The sequence below is a fragment of the Pseudonaja textilis genome, chromosome 2, assembly GCF_049901715.1.
Source record: "Pseudonaja textilis isolate UNSWEBS1 chromosome 2, rPseTex1.2, whole genome shotgun sequence".
NCBI classification, from domain to species: Eukaryota; Metazoa; Chordata; class Lepidosauria; order Squamata; family Elapidae; genus Pseudonaja; species Pseudonaja textilis.
Genome location: NC_141991.1, coordinates 109,867,545 through 109,887,440, shown reverse-complemented (window position 1 = coordinate 109,887,440; position 19,896 = coordinate 109,867,545). Strand labels below are relative to the sequence as shown.

The 19,896-nt window shown below is 40.6% G+C and overlaps 1 protein-coding gene across 2 annotated transcripts; it reads left to right on the top strand.

Moving 5' to 3' along the window:
- Positions 1 to 47: 47 nt before the first annotated feature.
- LRRC45 (leucine rich repeat containing 45) lies at positions 48 to 19,613 on the top strand. 2 transcript variants are annotated; one of them, XM_026701870.2, is made up of 18 exons: positions 48 to 242; positions 2,198 to 2,508; positions 2,976 to 3,037; positions 3,822 to 3,892; positions 4,075 to 4,253; positions 5,680 to 5,808; positions 6,389 to 6,501; positions 6,988 to 7,046; positions 8,315 to 8,392; positions 9,704 to 9,839; positions 10,040 to 10,117; positions 10,623 to 10,734; positions 10,852 to 10,922; positions 12,045 to 12,137; positions 12,320 to 12,412; positions 13,959 to 14,132; positions 16,313 to 16,460; positions 18,162 to 19,613. In XM_026701870.2, the coding sequence occupies exons 2-18, from the start codon at positions 2,271 to 2,273 to the stop codon at positions 18,356 to 18,358; spliced, it is 2,031 nt and encodes a 676-aa protein (XP_026557655.1). In that variant the 5' UTR covers positions 48 to 242; positions 2,198 to 2,270; the 3' UTR covers positions 18,359 to 19,613. The 2 variants fall into 2 exon arrangements, with proteins under 2 accessions (XP_026557655.1, XP_026557656.1); XM_026701871.2 differs by lacking the exon at positions 48 to 242 and having other exon boundaries at positions 1,977 to 2,508.
- Positions 19,614 to 19,896: the final 283 nt, after the last annotated feature.

Sequence of the window (19,896 nt, the reverse complement as noted above, 5' to 3'; positions counted from 1 at the left end):
CTTGCAAGAAAGAGGCATGCTGGGAAGCGTAGTTGATTTTTTTTCCCCTCTCCTCCCGCCCTTCAGTCTCTGTAAAGCGGCTGATCTGAAAAGAGGCGGGAGGCTTAAGTTAGAAGTTTCATTTTAGGAAAGAAAAGCGAGCTGAGCTGGGGTCGGTGCCCGAAAGTATCGAGTCAGGCTCTGAGGATGGAGGAAATGGGGAAAGAAGGGGGAACGATCACAATATGAGAGTCTTGATTACAGTAAGTGGTCCAGGAAGGCCATCCGCGGCAGGGCGCCCAGGTGTCCTGCTTTGTGAACGCGTTTTCTCTGTTTCTCATGGACGCTTGCTTAGCCTTTTGCTCATCGGCCCTGGTTTTCGGAAAAGTTGTGAGAATGGACTTGTGGGTGGACGTTGTGTCGACCCTGTTGAATCATAGTCCTACACTTTAGTTCTTTGCTTGTGAAACTTCCGTCCGAGAAAATAGGTGGATTCACACGTGAACAAGCGACGATTTAGGACCGAGATCTATGCCTGTAGTGCCATAATATATTGAACACCTAGGACTTACTATTAGATATTGCAACTCAACTCCGTTGAATTCACTACTGTAATCTAAAAAAAAAAAAAAGCTTTAAAAAGTGGCTTGGGGATCTGGATTCTTATTTTCTAAAGGCAATTCTAGGATTTGAGCACAGTAAACCTGTTTAGGATCTCTGTTTAAATCTAAAAATAATTTAGAAGTCTCTTTAAATGGTTACACACCAACAAGTTATCTTTAATACTTGATGTTTCCTTTATCTTTTTCGTCATTCGTACACTTGTTTGTTTAATTTTTCCACTTGTAAGTATTTAAAGAGAGATGAAAATGAGTTTAAGGTTTACTGTTGAAAGTTCACAAAAAAACTTTAGAAAGGATTAAAAATAAATAATTGCTGGGACGTTTTTGAATAAAATGTAGGAGGACTAGGGAGTTGTATGCATTAAATATTTTCAACCATTTTTAATTCACATTTTAAAAGATTACATTGTATTAATGTTATATCAAGTGAAACAAAGTATTTCTATACAAGATTCCACAGGCTTCAAAACTATAACTTTATTACATGATGATTTAAGGACGAGTTCAGTTTGGGGTGGGTGAGATACTCTTAAATTGTTTCAGTGCTTGGGCTGTGAGAGTAGATTCAGTTTTTGAGTGACGATCACATAAGTGTCAGTTCATTTACTTTGAACTAATTTAAAGTATATAGATTATTACTGTCTGGAATATAGAAACACAAAGTGCCTATTGTAATTATACATAGTATGCTACATTACCTTCTCATAGACCACAACACCATAATGGCAACCGGATGATTCTAAAACAAATATCTGGGGAGAGAGGCATCAACTTGGCGCCTTTGTGCAAAACTTTGGCTCCATCCTTACATTTTAAATTAAGTTAAAACATTAGCTTGTTGACACACAAAGAATAGACAAACTTGCCAGATGTCATATGTTTTGCAGAATGTGCAATCCAGATTTTAACAATAAAACCCACACACTGAGTTTCAAGGAATCCTGTACAAAAACCGCACATGCGCGCATACACACATACAGAGACACAGGGTTGCACACATGTTTATGTTAACGAGTGGTCTCTTAACTCCACAGAAGATACAACTTCAAAGAATGCAATTTTATCTCAAAACAGTTGTGCCATAAAACAAGCATTAAATGTATTATTTATTTCATTGGATCATTTTTATTTTTCTGGATCTTAGCATATGTTTTAACTGATATCTTTGCTATTGACCTTTTTATTGAAAAAATATACTCGCTATATAGTATGAATAACTCAGTGAATCTACTGTTTTTCGGTAGAGAGAAACAACGCCAAAGAAATAATTAAAATGCCTCTGAACTACAGTTCCCAGCATGCCCTATTTTCCAGGTAGTAAGATGTAGAAGACAAGATATTTAACTACAATTCCCAACATGCTGCAGTCTCCTTAGTTACAAAAATAGGCATTGGCAGTTGAAGGGCGAGGCTTTAGTTCTAGCAACCGTCAGCAAGCTTTTGAACCAAGTTTGACTGTCTCAAGGCTTCTAGTAACAGAGGTATAAGCTGAGGAAGCTGGTTTCAACATTTGGAGATCACTTAGATTAGGTTCAAATAAGATCACTAAGCAAAATATGCTCTGGCAATAATCTGCAGTTGTTGTTATCCACCAGGCTACCAGCTGCTGCCTTTTGATATTGCCATCAGTCTTAACCCCTTATCTATATGGGGGAATGAGTGAAGCTGATGCCTGCTACAGAGATGGATGCCTTTCGACAGTCTTATACCAGGTTGTGCAAAGAGAACGGTGCTGAGCCTCAAGAGAGTATCCTGCCACACTTGGAGGAAGCAACAGGACGAAACCGCTTGGATTTGGCCACGCAGAGCCTTTCTGTAGATAGTTGCGGAATCCTTGGCAAGCTTTTGCAGGATGACCTCCAGTTCACTGAGCTCATACTGAGTGATTGTATGCTGAGTGAAGAAGGTGGGACCTTCTTTGTCCACAAGGCAATTCTTTATTTCTCTCCTGTCCTGAAAACTTATTGGAGTTCATGGTACTTCCGTTGTGTTGCTTGCTGTTAACTTCACTTTGTAATAAACCACTCTTGTGTTAACAGTTGGCCTAGACAGGTCATCTCTAAAATGGAGATCAGTCATAAAATTGAGACAAGGACATATGGTGATACATACCTTCCCAAAAGACAGGAGGAGAAAGAAGTGTTAGAGTGTTCAAGAGTATATTCTCATGATCAGCCAAAGTAAATCTATACATTATTTAATAATATGACAGTGGTTTCACATGTCACATCAAGCATGAACTCACCCGCTCTGGTTTACTCAATAAATCATGGTTAAACGAAACAAGATTCAGTACAAAGTGTAAATGTCGATGTTTTTTAAAAAATTGGGAAACTTGCTAACTTTTTCAGATATGATTCTTTTTCCTTGTAGGGGCTAAGCTGCTATTACATGGACTTTGCTCCAATACAGTTGTGAAGTTCTTAAATCTGAAGGTGAGTGTGCTGTACCTTAATCTTAGGGTAGCAAAATGTTAAAGATGCTTTTGCTTTGGGGAATAATAGCAGGGTGAATTTAAAATAGTCAAAAGCTTTCTGAGGCAAATCATATAACTGGAGTCTATAGGGTATGTGCAAACTTACAAAACCTGTTGTTTTTAGAATAGCAGTTGAAGATAAGTAATTTTTGAATAATTAAATAAGAATATAAAATGCACAAATAGAATAAAGGTAAAGAAAGAAAGAACTTCTGGTAAATTGTTTTTCAGCTGTTCAGTTTTTAAGCATATTTATATTTCCCAATCCTTACTAGATAATTTGGTATTAGAGATTATAGTAGCATTATTAAATTTATTATTAATTGACTATATTGTCACACACATACTGGTAAGTATATGGATATATATATATAAGCATACATATTCGTGACTCAGATTTACATTAATTTTCACACTACAATTTCTTTCTTTCCAAATCAATACTGGGAAGCTATTAATAAAATTTCTATGCTACCTTTCTATTTATACAGAAAATGATGGTAGAATCATAAAGATAATGTGGAACCATTAAATGTAAAACATAGAAATGGACATGAATTCGTGAATTCTGTAGTGAGAAGTGCAAACAATGCAAATGAATATGAATTAACAAGTGTGAAGAGGAGACGGTCAAAGTTTTCAGAATTTTCAGAGTTCTGTGGATGAAGCCATGGTTCTGTTTAATGTCTGGATGTATCCATGTTTTGAGTAATGGAGAGACTAACTAGTTTGGTTTCTTTTAGGGAAACAACCTGCGAACTGTTGGGGCTGAAGCTCTGGGAAAGCTCCTCAGGCAAAACAAAACTATCCAGAGGTGAGCAATCATAGGAACGGGGTGGGTGGGGGTCTGTCAACTGTGCGCACCCAATTGATTCAGATTGTCAGAGGAGCCTTCCTGTATTTGCATTATGTCTGCTTGGGAGAGGACTCCGGAATCCCTTTTCAACTACAACCTACGTCTTCTATGCCTCTATTAATTGCCTCCTTCTTCCCAAGGCTCATTTTGGAGTGGAACAATCTAGGTGTATGGGAAGAAAGCTTCACTATCTTCTGTGAGGGGCTCGGGGCAAACCACCATCTCCAGATGTTGGATCTGCGCAACAATCAAATCAACCATCAGGGAGCAGGAGAACTGGCCATGGCACTAAAAGCCAACTCTAGTCTACAAGAACTTGGTAAGCCTGGCCTTTTTAAAAACAGAGGGTAATTCCCATCCCTCCCCCTTTGACAACCAAGACCATTTTACTGGGAAATAAAAACTGCTAATTGTTTTTTTTATGCTTGGTTTATTAAAAATTTTGATTATAATTGTCAAATCTGGTATAAAGTAAACTTAAAGAAAAAAATAGGAGTAAGAAGTATGTGGTATTTCTTCATTACATATCCCATCTCTTATCTAGAAACAAATCCATAAAACATCATGTTTTTAGTCCTGGTGTCAGTAGAAAGTCCTTAAAAGGGCTGCCAAAAGTAACTATGTGTCTTGTTACAACCTTGATCAAATAAACCAGCTTTATATTCCTTCCTTTTGCTTCTAACAGTTTAGTTCATTCAGAAATTGTCATAGGATTTAATTTCTCTTCATTTCTTTTTTTTGCCATTCTTCAAGGTTTTAACAAGCCACTTTTGTAAAACCAGTAAGAAAAAAATAGATCACTCTCTGGGTTTATCATTTATATTTCCCTTTTAAATTTTAAAATTTCATCCAATTTATTTTGGAAATCCAATGAAACACCCTTTTCTTAGTCATTCTCTTGGCCTGTCAGTTGTAAATCCAATTTCCTGTCTTGTCAGATAAAATTTGTTCTACATCTATCATTTATTCAATAACATCTTTTGGCCATCATTACTGACATGGTTGATATTGTGGCTATTGTTTTCTGATTCCATTCTTCAAAAGTCTCCATCATGGTTTTAAAAATTTGAAGTGTTTAAAAAAAAATCTTTAAAAGTTTACAGCATAGTAGCGAGTAAGATGGCTAATCTCATTGTCTTGTAACTGGACCAAACTGCTGTCCTTCAATCTCTTTACAAGGAGCAGCTGTCTAGAACACTTCTGGGCAATCTCCTATCCTATCCTAATCTGGAGATAATAAGGAACCAGTCTGCTCACTGGTTCCTTGGTTTTTACAACAAATATCTGTTCTGCTTTTGCAGAGCTATCATCAGTTCACCTCTGCTGAAAGTCTGGAAATAATTGCTGCTGATTTGAAAATTGCATGAATTATTTATAAGCTAGGTGGAGCTTTTTATGGAATTGGGCCTGATATTTATACAATTAATGAAGTATTTCAGCTTGCAGAGATATTGTACTGCAGCACATTGTTCGAAAGTAGATACTTTTCCACATAGTCTACAATGTCCAACAGTAGGCACAACTATAGAGGCCTGTTCTGTGCAATTTGATAGAGAACTATCAAAAATTAAGCCACACTGATTGACTTGCTGCTGCCTTCCTAAGCAGTGCTTAATAATATATTCCGCAGCATCCTTTGAGAAATACTGTTTATAGTTCATTCTGGTAAAAGTTGACTGGTTTCAATTACTGATGTACCTGTTTGGGAATGCAAGACCTGGCATGAATGTTTGCTTCCTGCTTAGATCTGCGCTGGAATAACATTGGGCTCTTGGGCGGCCGGGCACTTCTGAACTGTCTTCATAGCAACCGGACAGTGCGGCAGCTCGAATTAGCTGGGAACAATGTACCAAGTGATATCCTGAAGGCTGTGGGTAAGCAATTGCACCAGCTTTCTACTTGATAAAAAATTAATTAGATTCAATTCTGGCTACAGATTGTTCTACTGTGTGCCTCCTATCTTTACGGCTGGAGGGCTAAGGAATCACCATACAGTGTGAAAACCTGGACTTTTTCAGAATTTTCAGAGACATTTCTAAGTCTGGATTTAGAGATCTACTCTGGAAATGGGCAGGGAGTGGACAATAGTTGTCTAAAGTCATTGCTGTTACATCCCGCTTGAGGGGTTTAAAAATATTGTAATGATAAATTACATATCCTAACAATGGGTGGGTATTAGATGGGTATATACAGGCATATACTCTTCTGACCTTTGGGAGAGGTACTTTACAAAGGAAATCTATTGTTTTGACACTGTGGGTGGGCTCCAGACTGATAGCTAATTATTAATTATTTTTAGGGGGAAACATGCTGGTCTATGCAGAATTTTTGTCCAATCCAGTAGTAGTGATGATGCATTTTCTGCCGGATCACAAATAATAACATCTGAACACACCTGCAAACCTGTTGAATGAAGGAACAGTTAACTCTATTTCATGTTTCTTTATGGTTCAGATCAAGCAATGGAACATAACCAAGAGCGTCAGAATATTCTCTCCAAAAATCGTAACATGACAAAAATTCTCAGCAAAGAGGTGATGTGCTTGAAAGAAGAGAAAGCTAAACAGGTTGGTTGTAATCAAAAGTAATCAACAGTTGTGACAGGTGATGAAGCTTGAACTTATAGTTTTCTCAACTGTGAAAACTGTCTAAGTTACTTTAGGCCAGTTAGTGGCTGAAATCGCCCAAAGCCTTGGATTTGTTTTGCCATGATTTATTGAATAAGGAACCGTTGACTGGGATCACACAGCAGCAGCCCAAATCAATCAAACAACTTTTATAATTTAGTGCAGTATGTGAGCCCAGGCATTATCTTTCAATCTAGCCTTCTTTATCTTGTGAGATTAAAAGAGGATAAAAATGATTTAGAGTGCCCTGGTCTCCCTAAAAGAAAAAAAAAAAGTAGTTTCTTCTCCACTAGAGCTTTGGAAACTTTCAGACTAAATTTATTCTTTACTCAATAAAGTGATCGGCATACTTATAAGTAGAGTAGGTTTGGCTAACAAATGCTTGCACTTCAAAAGGGTGCTGTTAAGGTAAAATCTGTTTTACAGTTCCTGGATCTAATGGACACCATTGACAAGCAGAGAGAGGAAATAAACCAGAGCAACAGGTAAGCACATTGAGAGAGATGTCGAGCTGAGTACTGTATTGTCTCAACTCTTTTCCTGGTGGATGTCTTCCATCAGCAATTTTGTTTAGCTGTTACGGAGGAGTGGAGAGAGAAGAAATCCTCAAGGCATTCCACAAAGTAGACTTCTTTGAGAAAGCCTCTCCTGTTACTCCTATCAAATGGTATTAATCCCTCAGGAAAGAGAAGACGACTGCAAATCAATGGCCCTTCTCTCCAATCCAGTAGTAGTAGTCCACAAGGACACCGTGTGATCAGTAAAATCAAAAACCGTTGAGAAGTTAGTGAAGACCAGTTTGAATTGATCCCAGTCTTTAATTCCTCAGCCTATTCTGAGAATTGAAGTCCACACATCTTCACGTTCCAAAGTTGAGAAAACACTAAGTTAGAGGTTTCAGCCAGGGGTGGGATTCAACCGGCGTTACTACCAGTTCGGTGATTACACCTCAGCAACCATCATGTCAGTGATTCTATCACACATTGCCATTTCTGGATGGGGCAGATGTGCCTTCTTCCCTCTGGTCCACAGGCACCACCTTCCAAGATGGTTCTGCTTTGGCAAGCAGGAAATTTGGGGTATTTTAAAGTAAGCTCGTCCAGTTTACTCCAGTTCTGAGCTGAGGAAAGAGCTCTCCAAAAGGCAGCTGGTGAGGAAGAGGCGTTTCTTTTCTGCCCCTCAATCATAGTGGGAGTTTTGCTGCACTGCACAACCCCTCTTCTACACTGCACAGTGAGACTCTCTGAAAGAATTTGAAAAATCACTAAACTTGACTTAAAAGTAGCAGGTGATAGAGGCAGGGTACAGTGAGAGAGGACCCTCCTGCATATCCCTGCATCCTCTCTTCTCCACATTACACATTTTTTTTAGGCCAGGAGTGTCCAATCTTGACTTGTAGACTTCAATTCCAGAATTCCCCAGCCAGCTGTGAGTTTTGACAAAGATTAAACCTACCAATAGCCATCTCCCTAATCTTAGATTCAAAAGAATTATTGGTGGATGTTTTTCACTCAGCTGGTGACATTTGGTAGGGGAAAGAAGCAAACCCATACATAGTAAATAAGAACGTCATGGTTTTGCAGCTACCTGACAGAGACCAGCCATTGATACACCATCCTGCTCGCAGTTTTTACCAGTATTGGCTCATATTTTGCCACAAGGGATCTTCTCTTGTCAGGATAAACTCTCAGTGCAAACTCTACACAAGGAATGTTCCCTTATGCATGGATATCTCCCTCTGCTCACTTTGCAGGGTATCGGCATCACGAGTCTGGCGTCTACAAGAGGCCTTGAATGAGCGCTATTCGGTGATGAATTCCCTAAAAGCAAAGTACGGAGAACAGCTTCGCAGTGTGGTTGGAGAAACCCGGCTAATGTTGTCGATGACAGTCCTAACTCAGATTTGATTCCGAATCAGGATGGTCCAATTAATGGAAAATTGTGGAACTAGAGGAGGGAACAGGAATGAAGTCAGGCAGAACAATGGACTGAGTAGCCCAATGGCAAAATTCAGTAATTGTATAAAGGAGAAGTAGAATTATTTACCCATAATCCTAAATACAAATATAAAATAACATACATATTGGGGAGGGGCAGGGGGAAATGGGGAATGTATTCTATTATTGTAAACATGGGTGACAGAATTTAAGAAGAGGATAGAAAATAGTCAGGCTCCTGTGGTTATGCATACTCAATACAGTTTTTCAAATGCCAAATTTGACTTGTAGTATACTTGTTGGAAAATGTGGCCAGCAACACACGAATTCATTCAATGCAGTGTAGAACAAATACTAACCTATGTATGTACCTACAGGTAGTGCTTGCACAGCATCTATTCATTTAGGAACCATTCAGATTTACAAGGTGCTGAACGAAGGGACTTATGATGTGTCCATCATTGCAGTGCCCTCACTGTCACGCGATTACAATCTGGGTTTTTGACAATGATTATACACTTACAACCCTCCCACGATCATGTGGTCGCCATTTGCTGTCTTCCCTGCCAAGAAGACTCCCTTCAGTTTCTGGGGGCTGGCTGCAAACACCTGGTGCTGCAAACACTCTGCCAAAACCCTGCTTAGATTGTGGGACAGATACAACATGGGGAATCCTGTCACAACTGGGGGCTTCCTGCAAATGTCCCATTGGTGCAGATGTTCTGTGCCCAAATCCTGCTTGGATTTGGGGTGGATCTTTTTCAGTTGGCCCCTGAGAGCAGAAAGGCTGACTGAGTCCCTTCTGCAGGCAGCTCTTTTCCTCCATCCACTTAACAACCCAGGAGATCACTTAATTGCCAGGATTGCAGTCATTGAGAGAATTGGTCACATGACATCTTGCTTAATGACTGCCTCAATCAGTGATCAAAGATTTCACTCTGGTACATGCATTAAAGAAAGCCTTCAAGGAGTGGAAATTCCGGATTTGTTTTGGTCAACCTGACACTCCAAATCCAGAGGTTGAGGTTTATGAGTAGATTTGGAAATGGATACAAATACAAGGATTGCTTAGCTCCTTTTCTATCTAGTTACTCTGAAGCAAGCTTTGCTTTGCAGTGCCAGTGCTCTTGTTGCTGGGCGGCTAGCTCAGAAAATCTCAAGGCAGCCGTGAAAATAGCTTTTACTTGAAACTTGATGCTTTGCAGACTCCAGATGACAGAGGCAGCTTTGGCTCTGTCAGAGCAGAAGGTGTGCAGTCTGGGAGAACTTCTGAGCACAGCCAAGGAGGAGCAAACAAAACTGCTGGAGAACCAGGCCAAGGAGTTTCATCAACACAAGAAGGTAGACTGGGGATGATCTGAGGAGTCAGGGAGTACATAAAATCCAGCAAGAAATCTGGTACTATTTGAAACAGATGTCTTTGCTTGAAAGAAGCCCAAGTGTTAGTGGGGAAAAGGGTGTGAAGCCAAGGTTTGGATCAAACAAGGAAGGACATTGGAAACAAGGAAGAAGGGCTGACTGATGCATCTCTGCTTTTGCAGAATTCTTCTGATCGTGAGGCAAAACTTCTTCAGGAACTTTCAACGGCCAACGAGAATAATTTCCAGCTCAAAAATGAGGTAAAAAATTGTTTGAATATCTCGGCGTTCCTTAACCTTGATAAACTTGTAGATGTGTGGACTTTGTCTCCAGAATTATCCAGCCACCAGGGGAGTTGAAGTCAACACATCTTCAAGTTCCCAAGGTTGAGACACATACTCCATTAAGAGTTATTTAACGTAGATCCTCTCAGCTTAGCTTCTGGTTCCTGGATGCAGTCTTCGACAATAGCAACTTTGGACAATTGCTTCAGTGAGTTACAGGTTGTGGGTTAGGAGCCATAAATGTATAAACTCAGTCAATCCAACACAATGGAACAGTTTTCCCAAGCAGCTTGCTAATCAGGCTGACAGCACCTATTCAATAATCAGTTGCTAGGTGGGCCACCAGACAGAAGGCTGCCAGGGATTTCTTGTTGCTTGTGATCTATAGGTTGCCTGTTTGTGCTTGACACTCTTTCCCAGCAAACTGTAGTAGAGAGATGGGGTCTTGTCTTTCTCTACTAAGAGTGGATTTCCTTTTAAGGTGGATGAGCTGGAAAGAAGATGCAAAATCCAGCAAGAGCAACTGTTCCAGGTGAAGGAGGAGCTGACCCACACAACTGCAGAAATGAAACTGAGAGCTGTACAGGCTGAAGGTGAGCATAACTCAGAAGTCTTCAGCTACTGAATGAAAGAAGGGCTTGGTTGGAATCCTTCAGAAAGGGAAGAAAGATGAAAGGAATTGGGGATCTCACTAATTTGTTTTCCCATAGAGCGTTTGGAAAATGAGAAGAAGCGGTTCAAGCAAATCCTGAGTGATGCAGAATCCCTTCGTATGAAGGAGGTGAGGAAGCTGTGGGGATTTTAGCATCCCTCCACAGAGAGAAGAGGTGGCTGAAGTAGATCTGACTCAAACACTTTCTGACCTGAAAATAAATTCTACCCATTCCTTCAGCATCTTGTTTATAAGATAGGATGCTTGCCTACCAGAGTCTTGAGCTCTTCCATCCTGGCCCATATGAATAAAGGAAGGCCTTTGGGAGTGTTGTAAGACCTGGTTAGAATGCCAGGAAATTGTTTCTTCCCAACGGTTTCTCCATTACCGAACCTCCACTCCCCCCATCTCTGAAGAAGTAATTGCACACTTTCACTATTGCCTCTCATCTGCAATTCAAGAATCTGAAACTAGGGAAGTCTTAAATAACTCTTGTCTTTCTTTTTAGAATAGGATCGTCCTTCAAAATTCAGGGCTCTGTTTTTTCATTACGTATCTGAGGAGGATGGACAGTTGAGAAATTAAGATTGGGTGAGTGGGTGGATGATGGACAGGAGTGGGTTTCTACCAGTTCTGTCCACCTCTGTAGAATCGGTAGCTCTAAAGAGCAGCAGACATAGAACCGGTTCTATGTTTGCTGATGTTTTTGCCCACCTGGGCTCTTACCTGACCTTTATTTCCTGATTTTTCAACTTCAGCTGCCGTGCGAGGCACAGCTGCAGTTAAAAAAGCAGGAAAAGAGGGCTGTTTCAAAGGCTGCTTCTCTGCACCCAGCATGCTGATGACGATTTACAGGCAGCACATCATAAATCACCGAACCTCGTAAATGACCGAAGTGGTAGTTAACCCTGTCGGATCACAATCCTGATGATGGATGGATGGATGGATGGATTAGATAGATAGATAGATAGATAGATAGATAGATAGATAGATAGATAGATAGATAGATAGATAGATAGATAGATAGATAGATATGGATGTATGTCCCATTCTGTGGGTTCATAATACAGTTTTATGTTTGGATTTTTTTGCTAAGGAGTTGGAAAACGTGCCCCAAGCTTTCTTGGAATAAATATGTTTGCTCCAATTTTCTTCGTGTTTCCTCCCATTTACCAAAGAGAAAGGCTGGTGTCAATCAGTTGTATTTATGTGCTGCTAAAGATCGTCTGAACAATGGTGTTTGACATGCAGGTGGGACAGATAACTCAGCATATGGAGACAAGTGAACATGCTCTGCAGGAGCGCATCCAAAGGCTGGAGGCCATCCGCATTGGGCTTGAGGAGGTGAGTGGAATGGCTTCCCAATATTGTTGGGGTTGTTTTTTCCTGAAAACCATAGACAAGTCTTGTCTTCAGTTGCTTTGGATCTTCTCTAAGAATATGTTCAGATTCAGACCACTGCAAGTTTCTTGATTTGCTTTTATGATCAGAAATTGCAGTGCATTGTTCTTTTGCCTTGTCACTAGGAACTGAGCCAAGTGAAAGCTGCAGCCTTCATTGAACGAGGCAAAATTGAGGAAGAAGTCATCAGAGCCAAAAACCAAACCAGGTTGGAAGAGGTAAGGTTGGCAGGACAGCTCAAAAGCAATATTGCTACATCATTTTATCTGTTAGGTAGCCTAGAACCTGTTTCCCATCAGACATTGTAATTCCCTTTTCATACCAGTAAAACATCAGAAACAAAGTAGAAATGGAGAAACAGGTCCAGCTGAGACTGGTATTTTCTTACAATTGACATGCTGTACAGTTAGAACAATGGATGAATGTCCATTTGGGGAGATTTTAAGATTAAGTTTTCAGGTTCATCAAGCTAAAGTTGTCACTCTTGCTTGACCCAGAACTGGTGACTCTGTTTATTCTCTATCACACCAGGGTTATTATTAGGTAAAAGAGAATGAAGAGAATGAACTAGGTTTTAATTTTTCCTTATAAAAGCTGCAGGTGGCAAGGAACATCTTTAAACATCTTAAAAGGCAAGCATCCGTTCTTTTCTCATATCTTCAGTGTTTTTCAACCTTAGCACTTTTATAAGGCGTAGACTTAAATTGCCAGAATTCCCCAGTCAGCATTCCCCAGTTGAACTTCTTTGATCTAAAAGTTGCCAAGGTTGAGAAAAACTGGTCTAGATCAACCTGGAAATTTTGATTACATCTCAGTATAACTGGAGGTACCCAAGTTGAGGGGTGGTTGATGATGCTTTCTAATTCAAAGAGGCTTTTTTTTCTTTTGAGGGGTCCTTGGTGCTCCTTGAGCTTGCTTATTTTCTTGCAGGTGTTTCATTACCCTAACTAGGTAACATCATCAGTGCTGGTAAGGAGTGCTGGTTGCTGTCAGATTATATTCTGGTGGCTTGCCCTGTCAGTCTTGGTGGGAGCTGTCTTAGAGATTTTTTGATTGGGCTGTTTAGTGATGGCTCTTTGGCATGTTTAGTGATGGCTCTTTGGTTTAGTGATGGCTCTTTCCCCTTGACTGGGGAATTGCTTACTTGATTGTTGGTCTGAAGTTAACCTTGGAGTTAATCTATGCAGGTCTGAGTGCTGATTACTGTGGAGAGGGGGTGGAGTCTTTTTGTTCTCTTTTTGGCTGGCTGATTATCCCTTTTGCCTAGTCTGTAGATGCTGTTAATGTCTATGTGTCTCTTGATGGTTGATTTGTCAGAGGACCAGGCTTCTAGAAATTCCCTGGCATTTTTTTTTTTTAATTTAGCCTGATCTAGGATTGTCACATTTTCCCAATTGAAACTATGGTTAAATCTGTCTATATGTTGTGAAATTAAATAATTTTCATCATGTCTGCTGACTGTGTTCATGGGTGCTTTCTGCCAGTCTTCTGCCTGTTTGTCCTGCATTGTGGTTGTTGCAGTTCTTACACTCTTAAGTTGTAGACGACTCCTGTGTTTTCTACTGGGATTGGTTTGCTTAGGATGTTTTGAAGGGTTTTTTTTTTTAAAAAAAACAGGCAAATAGTTAACAGATTAAAATTTATAATGGAAATAAAATAGAATCATATTAATAGTATGCGTCCAATTCTTACATATCAGTAATAGATTGAAAAATGATGGTTGGTTTCTCTTATTTATTTATTTTTTTGTTGGCAATTAAATAGCAACAGCGCCTGGAGCAGATGGAGGAGAAGCTGAGGCTGATGATGCAATCCCGTGACGAGGCTCAGAACCACTGCTTGCAGCAGAAGCGGGCAGTGGCAGAAGCACACGCTAAGGAGGGCCAGTTGAGTCTGCAGGTGGAAGGACTCAAGAGGCGACTGGAAGACCTTCAGCAGGTGAGGGAGTTGAAAAAGTCCCACAGGAAGAAGCCTGAGATCAGCATTCCACTGTAGGCTACAATTTCTTGGGTACATACCTGGGAGTCCTCGATGACCGGTCACCTAGCCGTTGTTTGAACTTCCAACTGACTTACCTGGAGCGCATAGAATGTAGAACAACAGAGTTAAAAGGGACCTTGGAGGTCTTCAGGTCCAACCCCCTGTACAGGCAGGAAACCCTATACCTGTGACGGTGAACCTATGGCACACGTGCCCAAAGTGGCATGTGAAGCCATGTTGCCCGATATGTACAGCTTTGCCTGTCTTGTGGGTTTCTAGCGCAGATGTGCACGCAACGATTAGCTGTCCCAATACTAAAAACCCAGATTCAACGTTCCAATGGCCAAGTCTCTCCCTCCACACCCCTGATTGCACTTTGGGCCCATGTGGCAACCAGACTGCATTTAGCCAAGATCTCACCTGGAAAAATAACACAAAAATAACACAGGTGGTCGGGAAGGCTCACCAGAGACTCCATTTCCTTAGGGTCTTGCGGAAATATCAGGTGGAGCAGCGACTGATGACTTCCTTTTACCAGTCTATGATAGAAAGCATCCTTGCATACTGTACTATGGTATGGTATGCTGGCTTGATGGCTGCGGACAAAAAGGCATTACAGAGGGTGATGAGCACAGCACAGAAAATTATGGGCTGTCCCCTGATGAAAATTATGGGCTGTCCCCCCTTTCACCACTGGATGAAATTGCCAGAACCCGCTGCCTCAGCAGAGTGAGGGAAATCCTCAGGGATGATTCAAACCCTGGTCAGCACTTCTTTACTCTCCTACCATCGGGCAGGAGATATAGAAGCACAGCCAGCCGAACGAATAGGCTGAAAAATAGCTTTTATCCGTGGGCTGTCCGCCTTCTGAACACAACACCACAACTAGGTTTAATACGATAGACTTGCAGGGCCAGCACCAAGGAGGCTCATTTCAATTTCATTGTACACATGTTGTGCATTGACAGTAAACGTTTGATTGATTGATTTGCAGCATCCCACAATCATGTGACCATTTTATCCCACAATCATGTGACTATTTTATAATAGTTTTGCCGAAAACTAGAGATTTCCTCCGGGTTTGGGCAAAACTGCCCATAGCACATGATTGGTTTACTTAAAAACTGCAGTGATTCGCTTAACAGCTGCTGGAAAAAAAAGGTTGTATGGTCAGTTATGTGACTGACCCATATTATGACCATCATGAGTTATGACCATGATGGGCAGACTCCATTATGATGGTAACTCGAGGACTATCTGCAGGTTCTTCTGAATAGACACAGGGCATGTTTTTTTAAAAAAAATCAGTGTTCAGATCCTCCTAGTTTATGGATTCCATACTGCTAAACAAGGGATGGTAGACTGTTTTATAAAACATGTGGAACAAGTAAATTGTCTGATTAACAAATATCATCTTTTGAGTAGTTTCTTCTGCCTCCAGGAAAGTTATCCTGTGTAATACCTGGTCGATGCAGGTTGAAAACAATAGTTTATGGATTCAGTGTACTGTGAAGTCACTCAGTTGTGACTGATGACAGCACAAACCACAGTGGAAACAAATCTTTCTCAGTATAATATATGACCTTAAAGGAGATCACCTTTCCTGTTTCATACTCAAATAATCGCAATATCTCTAGCCATTTCAACAGAACTTCGTCACAAAAATTAAAGAATTCCCTTAAATTGAGCCTGACTCCTGGTGGGGGACTTGACCCATCCACATAGTTTTCTTGGCCATAGTGCAGAGTGGCTTCCCATTGCTGCCTTGAGGGGTAGGGAGTGGTATTCCTAGTCTACTCTACAAATTAGGGATTTCCTGACAGTATCCCATCCAAGTGACAAGCAAGATCAGGACCGCCTTTGTTTTTCACAACGACCCCAAACTGCTTAGGTGCTCTACCCGGTTAGGCAGCTTCCCATCATATCCAACTTTATTTGGAAACATACGTAGCCCAAGACCGGTCAAGGCAGTGTGAGAAACAGGACAGGTGCAGGGTTGTTGGGCTGATGGTGAAGGCGTGCTCCATGTAGCCATTATGGTGACCTTGTCTGTAGTACCAACATTTGAAGCACAAACCGCTGATTATTTTGTGTGTGTTCCCACCCACCCCCGCCCCCCCGTGTGCTATGGATGGCAGGAGCTGGGCAGTAAGGAACAAGAGAAAGTTTCCGAGGTCAATAAAGTGCGTGTGGAGCTGCAGGAGCAGATTGGTCACCTGGAGGCTGAGAGAACAGCACAAGAAGGGCTGCGGGAGAAAATTGCGGCTCTTGAGCGCCAGCTGAAAGGTAACTAAAAAAGCCCTTCTTCTTCCACCAAAGTACCTGCTGGCCTTTATATGATGTGCCATAATATTGCACCGGTTACCAATACCTTACTGAACTGAAGCGTAAGTGAGGCCCCCAGATCTGGAGCTAACATAGGGGAGAGCAGGGACACAGGAGGCAGGTGGTGAGTCTCTTGGTTTTTTTCAGCATTGTGAGCTACCTCTGACCTTGTTTCCAATGGGAGATTTGATCTATTTCTCACTGCCACCGTGTCTGCTTTTGGGCATTTCTGTCAGCTTCTTAATATACTTTCCACATTCCTGTATCTTTTGATGTTCCTTTTGAGTAGGGAATAGTCAAGCAACTCATTTCCCGAAAGGCAGGGTTGAAACTTCCATCTTCCCATTTATCATCCCAATCTGACTAGAGGAAGGAAGCTGAATGTGGTAATAATGATTACTGCTGATATTAGTTAGTTTGGGTAATGAAATATTTGCAAGAAAACAACCAAGCTCAGAGAGAGAGAACCTCAGTAATAATAAGCATCTGCCACACAACACCCCAGACCTAACAATTGTTGATAAGAAAGACAAAATGTCCAGATTATGGACACTGAATTCCTGGAAATAGGAGAAGAGAAAGAATTGAAAAAGAAAGAAAGAGAAAATAACAACGTACAAAAACACGCAAATATAGTGGCTGTAGAAGCAGAAATAAGACCAATGGTAAAAGGCCCCTTGGGTGCAATCCCCAAACATCCAGAACACCACTTGAACACCGTGGGTATTGACAAAATCATCGGTCAATTACAAATGGCACCTTTACTTGAAACAGCTTTCACCCTGTGACAGTAACCATTAATATTATTAAACAACATCTGCTTATTCCAGATTCTTGAGAAGGTTTTGATAGGTGAACAAAAATGCCAAATCCAGTCTAAACACCTGGCTGACTGTGTGGCCAACCATCGTAATTCCTTCAGGCCATCTTCACTCGCCGTACATGATTAAGGCTGCAAGTCTAGATAAAAGTGATGGGGCTTTTCGGCTTGTCTGGTCCACTGATACGTGATGTCTCACTTTTTCCATCTCCTTGCCCGTAGCATCCCATCCTCTTTCCTTGCCGGAAGCCAGTTCAATTCTCTGGCTGGAGATGGTTCCCTGTTTGCTTACTTACTGCAGAAATAATGTACTGATGTAGGCTTTCACAGCTGGTATCTGCTGGGCCACTTCAGGAGTCAGTGGCTGTGGTCTAAACAACAGATTTCCTGACATTTTGCCAGCAACTCTGGCTGGCATCTTCATTGGCATGGTGGTCAGATCATAGGCAATTGAGCAAGGACTGACTGGGCTGTGGTCTTTATAGCCACATCTCTAGACCACTTTGACTCTAGAGATAGCACCCATTATTGCTGGTGAAGCCCAGTCATTAAACCTTGAATCCCAACACTGCTCAATAATGCTAAAGATCTTTTCTGTTGCCAAGCTAATGGTATCTTAGGAAGAAATTGGCCAGAGTTAATGTATCCCGGTTCGATTACTCTTTCATTCTAAATTTAGACAATGACATCATCTCCATGTTTCAATCATCTTAAGAAATTATGAAACATCATGTAGGTCTCTTGAGGCCATGTAAATTATATTTTGCCTTTAAAGGATTTCAATATCCTGAGTCAAAAAAGGCTAAATGCGTTCATGTTTCATTTTTTTCCCCTTTTTCTAGTGCTGTCCAGTAACCACCGGGAGGCACTATTGGACAAAGAGAGTGAAATCTCCAGCCTGCTTGAGAAATTACGGGTTCGGGAAGCAGAAATCTCCAGGATCAGGGAGGAGGAAGCTCAGCGGGCCAGTTTCCTTCAAAATGCCATCCTGACCTACGTGCAAGGTTCCCCACTTGGCTCTCTCAGCCCCAAGAAGTGACACTGAGTTCTGCAGTCGACAGGTCCTATCTTCAAAGAGGAATCAGAGGATCATGGTGGCCAGCTCTTGTGTTTCTTGAAGACCCAAGAATCTGCATGGCCAGTTACCTGGAACTCAGTGTGAAATGTCACTGAAGGACTTGTGGCTGCTTTGGAAACCATCTTAATTTCTGTGCCAAAATCTTGTTCAACCATGGCAGCAAGAATAGTCTTCAAGATAAAAGCCATCTATTCCCATTTTGTAGCCCACAGACAATGTATGCTCACACAAGTTTTCCTTCCCTGATTTGGGCCTCAGATTTAGGTCCAAAATGCACATCATTTCAGTGATAGGATTGTTGCTGGAAAAAAATAATGCTTTGATGTGACCAACTCTTTTAAATAGATCAATCAACAAATAGTAAAAGGAACATTTAAGTCAGCCAAATCATGGAGATTTTTCCTATATTCATTTACTCTGCAAGATCTACAGCATTCCAGATAATCTCAAAAGGACTAATGTTGGGTCTAGAGTCATTTGGGGCTGTCCTGACCCAGTAGAACACTGAATGTATTTTCCATGCTTGAGAGTATCACTCTTTTGCCTAGTCTTCTAAGGAGCTCTTTTATAGTAACACTTAGCCATTAGTACCTGATTCCTCTGGACCTAAAGGTGAAACCAATGGAGGGTCCAATTAGGGGTAGAGTTTGATTTATCCACACAGCTTTTTCAGTTTCAGTAAGGAGAAGAGCCAGATTCTCTCACTGATGACAACATTTGAAATGTGAGCCAGAGGCTAGAATAACTTCCAAATAATCCGGATTTAGCTGTAGTTGTCTTGAGAACAAGATGACACACATGGAACAAAGAATGATTTTTGGTTTTTATTTTTAGTTTTATAACTAGTATGAAAATGAAAAATTTAAATTTTGCCATTGTTGCAGGGACTGGCTTGCATTTATTTCCATATATATTATAAATATATAAATAGACATATTTATATGCAATTAAACATGTAAGAATATATATATATTCTTACACACTTCATTGCATATAAACATGTTTTTGCTTTGATGGTACATTAAAATGAGTGCATAAGTTTTAAAGTGGCAAATACAGTTCAGTATAAGGACTTTTCAAATCATATATATCAGAGCAAAACCTCTACATTTCACACATATTAATGGGACTGCAGCTAGCAGTAATTGATCAAGAAACAAAATCTTGTTATGGGAAGCTTAAATAAAGTGGTGATTTAATGTGCAACAAAAAAGAATTCTGTAGTAGAAATTATTTACAAAGGATTGAGATTAAAACTGCCAATGTAATTTAGAGTGCCCGAACTACTATGTAAGTTCTGCTTAGTTCTGGTAAGATAGATTTGGAAAACATGCAAGCAAGTTAATGTATTGGGCTACTGTAAAAGGTGTAGCTTTTTGGTTTACTTAAATTGTATTTCTTTTTTTATTTTAGCACAGGAAGGTAAAGAGAAATAGAACAAAAAACTTTCCAACTTTCAGATCTTTCCAGCACAACGATCAGGTTATCAGTAATTGGGA